The sequence below is a fragment of the Pogoniulus pusillus genome, chromosome 4 (genome assembly GCF_015220805.1).
Source record: "Pogoniulus pusillus isolate bPogPus1 chromosome 4, bPogPus1.pri, whole genome shotgun sequence".
In the NCBI taxonomy this organism is placed as follows: domain Eukaryota; kingdom Metazoa; phylum Chordata; class Aves; order Piciformes; family Lybiidae; genus Pogoniulus; species Pogoniulus pusillus.
In genome coordinates, this window is record NC_087267.1 from 4,147,486 (window position 1) to 4,159,860 (window position 12,375).

The 12,375-nt window shown below is 42.4% G+C and overlaps 1 protein-coding gene across 19 annotated transcripts in view; it reads left to right on the forward strand.

Annotated features, from left to right (window-relative positions):
- The window catches only part of CADPS2 (calcium dependent secretion activator 2), a 315,634-nt gene that overhangs the window by 56,220 nt on the left and 247,039 nt on the right, over positions 1-12,375 (forward strand). For all 19 annotated transcript variants that reach the window (XM_064142033.1, XM_064142028.1, XM_064142027.1 and 16 more), the window contains exon 2: positions 9,586-9,699. In XM_064142033.1, the coding sequence (XP_063998103.1) occupies positions 9,586-9,699 (114 nt within the window). The remainder of the gene's footprint in view (positions 1-9,585; positions 9,700-12,375) is intronic.

A 12,375-nucleotide genomic window follows, 5' to 3' on the forward strand; every position in this document is an offset into this window, starting at 1 on the left:
AATCTGACTTCCTAATTATATGCATGCAAAACTGCATCCTGTTGTTCCTTTTTCATAATCCTTTCTTTCTACCAGAACATTTGGTTCAGGAAGATGTTGCTTTATACTTAAGCCTTCACATGATGTAGACCTCAAGTGGGTTTCATGAGAAGCAAAACGTAATGGTGTATTAAAAAAAATTGTTTGAGTGTACTAGATAAACTGCTGCTGTTGAGTAATGCTGTGGAAGTCATGGATCTTGAATCTAAGAAGGAAAAGATTTGTGTGGGGAAATTTGTGCCTTCTGTTAGACTAAACTGGTTGATTTTGGAGGGATGGGGCAAGGAGGGAAAGAAGTTTTAAGCAGGTGAGATACTTAAGGCTGAGACAGAAGCATAGAATTTCAGGATGAATTGCTACCTGAGGATGCTTGTTTTGATTGAACTATGTTGCAGTAGTCAATCAGATTGTGTTAGAGAGTAAATAGTTGTAGAAGGTGTACATGGGTATTGGGGAGTGAGTGGACATGACAAAGCTTTTACTTATTGGACATCTCTGTGGTAGAATGCAACACAAATGTAAACCTGGATTCATGAATATTGCAATCCTCTAGGTTTATGGAAATTTATTCCCAGATATAGCTCTGAAAGATGGGTCTGTGAGGTCAGAGATGGAGCACTTGCATGGGAAGTGATCTCTACTGTTAAGGAAATGTTTGTGCAAGTTGGTTGCCATGTGCAGTTGCTTAGTTTCATCCCTGTGGTTTTCCTGATATTGTCTTTTGTACTGATTCAAAATCACATGATGTGCTGAGAAATAAATCTATTAATGTGACTGCCACAGAAAATGTGGGGATTTTTTCTGTTTGGTTGTGTTTTTTGTGAAGGCTGTGCAGATGTTGGAATTTATTGTTTAGATTGGGTATAGGTGGTGGAGTCGCCGTCCCTGGGGCTGTTCAAGGCAGGATTGGACGTGGCACTTGGTGCCATGGTCTAGCCTTGAGCTCTGTGGTAAAGGGCTGGACTTGATGATCTGTGAGGTCTCTTCCAACCTTTGTGATACTGTGATAATATCAAGGAAACAAAGCTACAGTGCCACTGTGTACTCTGCAGTGGAGTTGGTCCCAAACAGTGGTGGCATGAGCAACAGCAAAACATAGCTGGCCTAGCTCTAGTGTGTCTGTGCAGTGTTATTCCTCTGTAAGCAGTGATGCCTGCTTACAGGAGAAATGATTGCAGCAGCCTAAATCTAGCTGGTGATTGTGAGACTCTATAGCAAATCTCAAGCAGTAGGAGTATAGGTACAAAGAAAATGATTGCAGCTGCACAGACAACCTCATCTCAGAGGAGACAGCTTTTAATGGAATGGGGTATTTACTACATTTATGGCAAACACATAGCAGATGCTTTCTGACCTAATGTGGCACAGTCTGTAAAAGGTTGGCAATTAATTTTAACAATAAAGTTATATACCATTGCTGTGGGGAACCTCAAAGTACTTTTTTTTCCCTGCATTTCTTGATCTATTTTTTATTATTCTGTCTCAATTTAGGTAAGTGATTGTTTTTCATTCCCTCCCCCCACTCCTAAAATATGTGTCCCCCTTTGTTATCAAAATACCTTGTTTTCTTCTCCTGTGAAGTGGACAATCTGTTTGGAAGCTGTCTTTAGGCCTGTGTTTTGCTTGTCAGAGTTGTACACTTGAATGCCTTCACATAAGTCAACACTTTACCTTTGTTTGCTGCCTCTGATTTTTGTCCCAACCCAGTCTAATCCCTGAAGAAAAACAACCCCCAGACCTGCTCTTTGTTGTGAAGTCTTTTACAGTCATAGAATCATAGAATCAACCAGGTTGGAAGAGACCTCCAAGATCATCCAGTCCAACCTAGCACCCAGCCCCATCCAGTCAACCAGACCATGGCACTAAGTGCCTCATCCAGGCTTTGCTTGAACACCTCCAGGGACGGTGCCTCCACCACCTCCCTGGGCAGCCCATTCCAATGCCAATCACTCTCTCTGACAACAACTTCCTCCTAACATCCAGCCTAGACCTCCCCCGGCACACCTTGAGACTGTGTCCCCTTGTTCTATTGCTGGTTGCCTGGGAGAAGAGGCCACCCCCCACCTGGCTACAACCTCCCTTCAGGTAGAGCCTCCTCTTCTCCAGGCTAAACACTCCCAGCTCCCTCAGCCTCTCCTCATAGTGTTTGTGTTCCAGGCCCCTCACCAGCTTTGTTGCCCTTCTCTGGACACATTCCAATACCTCAACATCTCTCTTGAATTGAGGGGCCCAGAACTGGACACAGGACTCAAGGTGTGGCCTGACCAGTGCTGAGTACAGGGGCAGAATAACCTCCCTTGTCCTACTGGCCACACTGTTCCTGATTCAGGCCAGGATGCCATTGGCTCTCTTGGCCACCTGGGCACACTGCTGCCTCATCTTCAGCCTACTATCCACCAGTACTCCCAGGTCCCTTTCTTCCTGACTGCTTTCCAGCCACTCTTGGTTGGCTCCTCCCTATGACTTTCTTTTTGTAGTCAGCATAAGGAATATTTTAACTCTATAAATGCAGTCATCAGCTCCCAGTGTTTTCCTGAAGCATCCATGTAGTCTGAGAAAGGGTAGTTTCACACTACGGTATGGGAGTAAGGAACTAGTGCTGTTGCCTGTGTTAAGATCAGGGGTTGATTGATACTTGCACAAATCTCAGCTCTGAGTTTGAAGGTGTGCAACCTGCAACTCTTTCATTGCTATATTTCTAAAATTGCCACAAGATGGCAATGGTTCAGAACATTATTTCTCCAGTACTGGCTCTTTGGCTGACTGCTTGTGGGGAATAGGGTCAGCTGCAGGCTGTGGTTGCACTGCAAGACACATCCTCTGTGCTCTGGGACATGGCAGCAGAGGCTGGTTGTGGCCAGCACATGGGTCCTATTTTAAGCTTTTTTTCATTTGAAAGGCCAAAGTTTTGTAGAGGACAGTTGTGCTGTGAGTGATGTCTTTGTCAGCTGCTGTTTTAGGGCAGTAGTGAGCTGCTCTGTGTGGAGGTGAGAGCAGTGGAAATAACATCAACTCTGCAGAACTAGGGTTCTTCTTCAAACAAGACATAAGGAGCATTACTGTTACACATACATACATGCTTCATTTTTCCTCTCAAAATGTTGGAGTTTATTATTTAATGGAGTAAAACCTGTAAGTATTTAAACTCTGTGTGAAATCCTTTTTTTTTTTAATTGTTTTAATAATGAGTGGAACTAAACCAGAAGTGCCTCTAGCTTTTCATACCCAAGTTTAGAAAGGAAAAAAACCACACATTTTAAATTGGTGCTCAAAAAGGAATACATTCAATATATAAGACCTCTTTGAAATGTTAAATGCAAGGTGAGAATTCTTTAGAGTTAACTGCTTGAGGCTCTGTTGAGACTTTTGTATTACTTTGCAAATTATGAAAAGTTAAATTACTACTGCAACTTGGAAAAAAAAGGTACTCTATAATTAAATAGCTCATCGAGGAGTTTGTTATAGCTTAAATGTGTTTTTATTCTTTGATAGTCTACTAAGACTGGCAAATGTAAAGAAAAAAAAATAGGTGTTTACTTTGCACAAGGTACAGGAACAGAGGACAAGAGTTTTTCTCTGTTGAGTGGCTGCAATAAAAAAAGCAGTTAACTATATAGGTGCTGGAAGGTGTCCAGAGAAGGGAGATAAAGCTGGTGAGGGGCCTGGAACACAAACCCTGTGAGGAGAGGCTGAGGGAGCTGGGGGTGTGCAGCCTGGAGAAGAGGAGGCTCAGGGGGGGCCTCATTGCTGTCTACAACTACCTGAAGGGAGGTCATAGCCTGGTGGGGGTTGGCCTCTTCTCCCAGGCAACCAGCAATAGAACAAGGGGACACAGTCTCAAGTTGTGCTGGGGGAAAGTATAGGCTGGATGTTAGGAGGAAGTTGTTGCCAGAGAGAGTGATTGGCATTGGAATGGGCTGCCCAGGGAGGTGGTGGAGTCACCATCCCTGGAGGTGTTCTAGAAAAGCCTGGATGAGGCACTTAGTGCCATGGTCTAGTTGACTGGCTAGGGCTGGGTGCTAGGTTGGACTGGATGATCTTGGAGGTCTCTTCCAACCTGGTTGATTCTATGATTGGACTCAGTGATCTTAAAAGTCTTTTCCAATCTAAGAAATTCTGTGATTCTATGAATGGTTTGGGTTGGTAATGACCTTTACAGGTCATCTAGTCCAACCTTCCTGCAGTAAGCAGGGACATCTTTAACTTGATCAGGTTGCTCAGAGCCCATTCCAACCTGATCTTGAATATCTGAAGCAATGAGGTTTCTGCCATCTCTCTGGGCAACTTGTGCCAGTGTTGCATCACCCTCGCTGTAAAAAAATTCTTCCTTGTATCTAATCTAAATCTACCCTTAACCCTTGTCCTGTTAAATCATGCCCTGCTCAAAACATTGTCTCCTTTCATGTAGGCCATCTTTAGGTGCTGAAAGGCTGTTGTAAGGTCTCCTTAGAGTCGTCTTTTCTCCAGGCTGAGCAACACCAACTCAGCCACTCCTCACAGGAGGAGTGCTCCATCTCTGATGATTTTTGTGGTCCTCCTCTGGACTCAGGCAAAGGAGGTTCCACATGGATATAAGGAAAAACTTCTTCCACTGTGATGGTGACAGAACACTGGAACAGGCTTTCCAGAGAGGTCGTGCAGTCTCTTTCTCTGGAGACATTCCAAACCTACCTGGACGTGTTCCTGTGTGACCTACTGTAGGTGATCCTGCTCTGGCAGGGGGATTGGACTTGAATGATCTTGTGAGGTTCCCTCCAACCTCCTAACATGCTGTGATTCTGTGTTTCTTTCCTGCGTTGGGTACTCCAGAGCTGTATGCAGTAGTCCAAGTGCAGTGTCAGAGGAGAAGCATAGAAGGGGAGGATCACTTTATTTGACTTACTGGCCATGCATTTTTGATGCAGCCCAGTTTACAGTTGGCCTTCTTGGCTGCAAGCAGACATTTCCAGCTCATGTTTAATCTCTATTTTCCTTCAAGTTATCACTACTTCTCTTTGGTCACCACAAAACACAATGAAACCTGATATATTCCAAGTTACTGAAATTCAGTTATATGTTCTCCCATGAAGCAGCAGGAGTTAATTATGAAGGATCCCACAAAACGATGGCAACAGTTTTCATACCACTGAGAATGCAAAATCCAACTAAGTAGTAGAAAACTAACCCATATTGATGGAAAGCAGCAGAATCAGAGAGGCTTTGCTGTAAGCTTTTGGTGATAATCAGAGTTTAGTTTTTACATTTAGGAGTACATGTAGTAGTGTCAAATTTTAGTTTCATTTTGCTGTTCATGGTTCCTTTAGGTGGAATTAAAATGTGAACACAAAGATGCTGAGGGCAAGGGACTGAAAGCAAAGACTGACTTGTATGGATCTCACACAAAGGAAAAGGCATGTGCAGTGGTGAGGTAAACCTACTGCAGAAGGTCCTTTATGTGATCATCTACCAGAGAGAATGTAGCTAGGCTTATTGCCCTTCAGTTTAAGCATTTCACTTGGAATTCTGCTTATGCATAATGTCCTCATCTTTTATTCCTTATTAACCAAGGTGGAGAACTTCAAAAGGTAGCCCAGACCCAGGCTGAGCTCTTTGGCTGTAACCAGCAGTTGATGTACTGTACAGACACCTGTTTCTCTCCATTTACTATTATGGCATTCTAAGGCAATTAAACTTCCTTTTTTTTCTCCACATTTCTAAGTTACTACTTCTGTTGTTTTGTTTTACTTTTAATGACACTAAGATGCAAATTGAAAAATGTCAATGAATTAATTAAAAAATACCAATATTTAAACAATTATAATTAAATTAGAATTCACTATACACTGAATATTGCAGCAAATGAAAAACCTGGTGAAACTGTGTGCTACAACACACTGCCATAAATTATTCTGTATCTCAACAGCTAACACAGCTGCATCTCTGTGTATGATGGTACTTAGGACCTGTAAAACAGCATTTGGATCATCCTCACTGCAAAGGGTAGCTTTTCATATTTTCCATTGGAATTATTACTCTTATTTTTTAGCTTGACAGGAGAACTTCATTCCCCTACACATCCAGATTTTGCACTAAAATAGTACAGTAATCCTAAAATGCCACTCAACCCTTAGAATTACTACCAGAAGCAGTGAATATGAAAACCATATATACATATTTTAAAGACATTTCAGTTCGCTTAACTATGATGGTTAGCAGTGAGGAAATCAGAATTATATTTCTATTTCATTGCCTTATTCATAATGTTTTTGTTTGATATGTGGGTAATTGACAAGCAAATCACCTAAAGAATGAAGTTTGCAAGCATGAAAACAGATTTCCATAATTGCTTTGGCAAGAAGCCCACATGTTCTTGTGGCAGAGCTGTGAATGTTCCATGGGATGAAGAAGCTACTTGCTCAGCAATGGTATACCATCTGTGGGAGCCCTTGACTCCTTTTTTAAATCCCTCATGAGAATAAGTTTGTGTTGAAATAAACCTCAGACCATCCTTAATGATTTGCATTTTCTAGTGTCTCATCTTGTTCAGTATCTTTAGAAAATAAATAAAGGATTGAGGAAAGGGAAAGACCTATCCTGTATGTCTGTGAATAAAGTTCAATTTGTGTTAGGAACAGCTAACCTTTGTGGGGGCAGATTCTATGTGAGGAATGGATGCCTGGCAGACAGGTGACTAGATGGCATTTTTGGTGTATCTGCAGGCATAATACAAATATTTCTATCCCATATATTTTTAACTAGCAGTGGTAGAGGCTGGCAGTGTGTTAGTGTTGGACCACTGCTCTCAGAATCATAGAATCAACCAGATTGGAAGAGACCTCCAAGAGCATCCAGTCCAACCTAGCACCTAGCCCGAGCCAGTCAACTAGACCATGGCACTAAGTGCCTCAGCCAGGCTTTGCTTCAACATCTCCAGGGACAGAGACTCCACCACCTCCCTGGGCAGCCCATTCCAATGCCAATCACTCTCTCTGGCAAGAACTTCCTCCTAACATCCAGCCTAGACTTCCCCTGGCACAACTTGAGACTGTGTCCCTTTGTTCTATTGCTGGTTTGCCTGGGAGAAGAGGCCACCCCCCACCTGGCTACAATGTCCCTTCAGGTAGTTGTAGACAGCAATGAGGTCCCCCCTGAGCCTCCTCTTCTCCAGGCTGCACACCCCCAGCTCCCTCAGCCTCTCCTCATAGGGTTTGTGTTCCAGGCCCCTCACCAGCTTTGTTGCCCTTCTCTGGACACCTTCCAGTACCTCAACATCTCTCTTGAATTGAGTGGCCCAGAACTGGACACAGCACTCAAGCTCATGCAGAAAGTTTTTGTGAGTCACAGCAACCTCTGTTGAAGTTTGCTTGCCTCAGTGAGAGGCTTTTTCATGTGTTAGAGTTTCTTGGGGCTTGTTCTGTATCACTAATCATTTTTGTAAAGAAGAGAAATAGGATTCTCATGTGCTTTTAACTAGCTGAGATTCTTTTCATAGGCATAGTTCTTTGGCTTTGCATTGCTACTGCCTGCATTCCACCACTTTTCAGAGGATTTCTGGTATCAAGTATTTAGATGGCATCTATACTAAGCTTTCAGGTTTGTGCTTGTTGAAAGTGCATTACTCGACAAAACTTAGCAAACTCCACGTGGGATAAAAATCCTCCCTTGATGTGAAGGAAACAGAGGTTGGACAAGATAGGCACATTATCAGAATAGCAGCAATTTTGCTAATCTCTGAGTAGTGTTATAGTCTAAATGGCATCAAAGTGTCCACACCAGAGACCTGAATGCCCAAGGTCACCATACTTACTGTACATCCCCAAAAGTTTCAGTGTAAAAAGTAGTGATGTTATTTGGGTAGTGTTATCTGTTGCAGGTTGGCCTTTACAAATAGAACTTTCTGTTCTCTGGAAAAGCATTTTCAATTGCTGGCTAGACTGTGGGAATGCAAAATGCAGAAGAGTTGTGGGGTTCATAGAATCAACCAGGTTGGAAGAGACCTCCAAGATCATCCAGTCCAACCTAGCACCCAGCCCTAGCCAGTCAACCAGACCATGGCACTAAGTGCCTCATCCAGGCTTTGCTTGAACACCTCCAGGGACGGTGCCTCCACCACCTCCCTGGGCAGCCCATTCCAATGCCAATCACTCTCTCTGGGAAGAACTTCCTCCTATAACATCCAGCCTAGACCTCCCCCGGCACAACTTGAGACTGTGTCCCCTTGTTCTATTGCTGGTTGCCTGGGAGAAGAGGCCACCCCCCACCTGGCTACAGCCTCCCTTCAGGTAGTTGTAGGCAGTAATAAGATCACCCCTGAACCTCCTCTTCTCCAGGCTGCACACCCCCAGCTCCCTCAGCCTCTCCTCATAGGATTTGTGTTCCAGGCCCCTCACCAGCTTTGTTGCCCTTCTGTGGACACCTTCCAGCACCTCAACATCTCTCTTGAATTGAGGAACCCAGAACTGGACACAGTACTCAAGCTGTGGCCTGAACAGTGCTGAGTACAGGGGAAGCATAACCTCCCTTGTCCTACTGGCCACACTGTTCCTGATGCAGGTGCAGGACTGCTGTGGGAACGGAATGAAGAGAAGTGAAAACCTTTTTCAACCAGTTTCATTTGTATTTTATTTAATGTTAAATTTAAAGTTCAGGAGCACTCAGTTGAATAAAATATTTGTATTGGGTTTTGAGATCTATGAAAGCAAATGAACTATTCCAAATGTTGCTTTGTTAGGATGTTAGTGACAGTCTCCTCTGATGTGACAGTCTAACTTCTCACAGATTTAATAAGGAGAAGAACCTTACTAAATAATTTAAGAGTTGATAGCAATCTTGACAAAAGGCCTGTGTCTGGAGAGCTTCCAGATTCTGGTTTTTTCCCTATGACATTAAAGTTTGGTAGAAATGGGTTGATTAGAAGGTTTGGTCACTCTCTGCTAGGAGTCTGCTTTCAGAAAATGCACCCAGGTTTAATATGAAGTTCAAGTTGTCAATGTTGGAGCCTTGTGATTGCTGTACCCCAAGATTGGTTGTTTCATGTCACTCATAGCAGTGTAACATGGGTGGTTAGAAGTCCATTTTCTTCAGGTGAAGCAAGTTTCATCCATTTCATTCACAATGTGTTTGCTGAAACATGCCAAATGTGGTGCCTAGATTACTCAGATGAGGCATCTGAGTTGTTTTTCACTTATTTGAAGGCTGGAAAAAAAGTAAATATTTGAAGACAGGAATCAAAATCTAATTTTTATTAGCTGGTGCTGCTGCCTTGGGGATGGTCAACTGTTTTATTCAACATATATATATATATATAATATAACATTCAGTATTTTACACCCATGCAGACTTACCTGTAGCATCCCAAGGGCACAAGGGAAAAAGCAGAGGTTTAGTTGCATGCTGAGTGCATGGATGACTTGCTGCAGCAACCTGGCTTGCCACTCAAGGAGGAGTCAGATGTCCTGGGAGCCTTTTCTTTCCTATTCACAGCTTAGTGTGTGTAGTGCTTCGTATTTTTACTCCAGGACTAACTTTGTTTATTATTCTCTCCCCTCTCCTTTTTGTCTTGCATAGCTCAATAAGCAGCAACTGCAGATACTGAAGGAACGATTCCTGGCCTTTTTGAATGGGGAAACACAAATTGTAGCAGATGAAGCATTTTGCAATGCTGTGCGGAGTTACTACGAGGTAAGTTCTCTGCTTTGACTTCTGTATTGTTTAAAAAGTTTATAGGATCTCTTTTAATGCAGATAGGATGAAAATCATTTTAAGTTTTGAAGGCTGTGAACCTTCTAGAACCAGCTTTCTCCTATTCCAGCTTTGCTATTTTGAAGTTTGAAATCCACTGCCTGGGCATGAGAGATAAACCAAAGTGGAAAATACCAACTTTTTTGGAAAGGGGGGGGGGAGGGGGGAGGGAAGAGACAAAGTGAAGAGACAAAGTGAAGAACCCCTGGTGCTAAAAATCTTTCTGGCAGCGTGTGATATGATGAGGCACCACTATCTTTATCTCCATATGTTTGTTACCTCTTTTAATCAGTGCTTCAGCTCTAAGTTACCATCTTGAGAAATATGCCTCTTCTCCCAGGCAACCAGCAACAGAACAAGGGGACAGAGTCTCAAGTTGTGCCAGGGAAAGTATAGGCTGGATGTTAGGAGGAAGTTGTTGCCAGAGAGAGTGATTGGCGTTGGGATGGGCTGCCCAGGGAGGTGGTGGAGGCACCGTCCCTGGAGGTCTTCAAGAAAAGCCTGGATGAGGCACTTAGTGCCATGGTCTAGTTGACTGGCTAGGGCTGGGTGCTAGGTTGGGCTGGATGATCTTGGAAGTCTTTTACAACCTGGTTGATTCTATGATTCTATGTAACATCAGCAGCAACATCAGCAAAATTTTTTTTCTTGCTCTTAGCAAATGGTATTGCAAATTAATTTCATTTCATCTAACTTCAGACTTGCTCAATGAATCACCAGGGCTATGTGTTAAAATTCTCTTTCTCTTGAAGGATCTTCCTCCATTTTCACGCTACCACATTTTTATCTTTGTTTTTTTTTTATTCAACATTTGTAGCTTTTTTATGTATTGTTTTCCTTTGTTGCCTACTCTTTGCTAGTGAATGAAACTTCTTCACAAAGAATATGTGGATTGTGGCACAGCTTGTTTTTATCCACCTGAAGTTATACTGCGCAAGAGAAAGATTGAGTGGACAAATGATTTCCCTTTTGTACAGAAATGTGATTACTTAATGCAAATTTCTCCATGTCACAGTCTAATTAGTACTGTGGTAGTTGAAACTACAGAGATCTCATAAAAACACTTGTGTAAGGGATGGGTCTGCAGATGAAACAGTATTACAGATTCACAATGCACTACATTAGGATGCAAGAGCAGTACAGAAGTTTATAGAAAGTAGTCATTTTTTCTCAGTCACTGATGAAGGCTGTCAGGAAGGACAGTTTGGAATGTGTTGCAAAGCTCAGCAAAGCAAGGCTGAGTTAGTTAGTGGCCCAGCAGTAGGTTTTAGAGGAATGGAATTTCTCAAGATGCTGGATATAGGTTAGAATTGAAAAGGACATAATGTTTATAGTTCTTTCTGTATAAGAAACTTGATGTGTAAGAGAATTTAGCTTGCCCTTGGAAATTATATGATAGTGAATAAAAAATGCTTTAAAAATTAGTGCCTGAATGGTAACTGTCCAGCTAAAATTCACTTTGTGTCTCTTGTTAATATGACACTTTGGACACATGGAGAGTTCTCAGCTTATCAGCATCTACAGTGCAAGGCCACACATGACCCAGACAGTCCTATAAAATGGATGACTCAAATTCTCCAGCTGTTTTGAGCCATTCACCACTTTGAGTTGAATGTACAAATGTTCTAGCTGTTCAGTTTCAAAGAGAGGATTCCAAAGACCTAAGCCTGTAGTGACACCGTGGGCTATTGGGATCTTCATCTTGTGTTAATACAATGTAAATATATCTACCAGGATTAATTTGGTATTTTAGTATTTTGTTGTTGTTTATCCCAGCCCTTCAGTTACATTTTTCACTCTTTCCAGATATTTCCTTCCAGACTTGCACAGTCTTGTCCTTTTCTGCAGTTGGAGTGAGCATTTGCCATTTATTATTGATTTCTCTCCAGGGTTGTAGTAGACAGTCACCACTATGCAATATTAGATTCAATGAACAGTGCAGTGGTGGAATCCATCTGGAGATTTAGTACAAGCTACTGTTCCTCTTTAATGCATTTTAATCACATTTCATGCATCTTGTCACATACTCTTCTCATATCTCTTATATGTATATCTTGTGCCTTTACTATTTGCTTCGTTGCCCATTGGTTGAAAATAACTAATGTCTCTTCTTTCTGTGTTCTGTGGATGCTCTGATCTGATGCTTTCTCATCTCAGTCTTCCACATGTGGTCCATCATATCTGGTGTTTGATTATGTTTGTTAGTAATTTAAATTGTGGACATCTTGCTTGTTTCTGTCATACAGCATCTCATCAGCTTTAGTGCTAACTTCCTTATAATTTAATTGCTGAGATACAGTTCTATTTTTATCTGACATGGAAGGAAACCCAAATGGGAGGGTATCCTGAAGCACTCACGGGCACATCAGCCTCTCTTGACTGCCAGAGCAGGTTTGCTGGATTGAATCTAAGATTTGGGGTAGGAATGGTGATGGTACTGCTCACTTCTGTATGGATTGAGCTTTTTGGTCATGAGGATTAGTTGGAAAGCCCCTGGCTCTAGGGAACCATGTGCCTGCCTTGGCTAAGGGTAGGTAGATCTGGTAGAGGTCTTGACAGGGTGTTTGTTGAGTGATGTAGAAGGACCTCTTGCTGACAGCTGAGTTTGAGAGGATT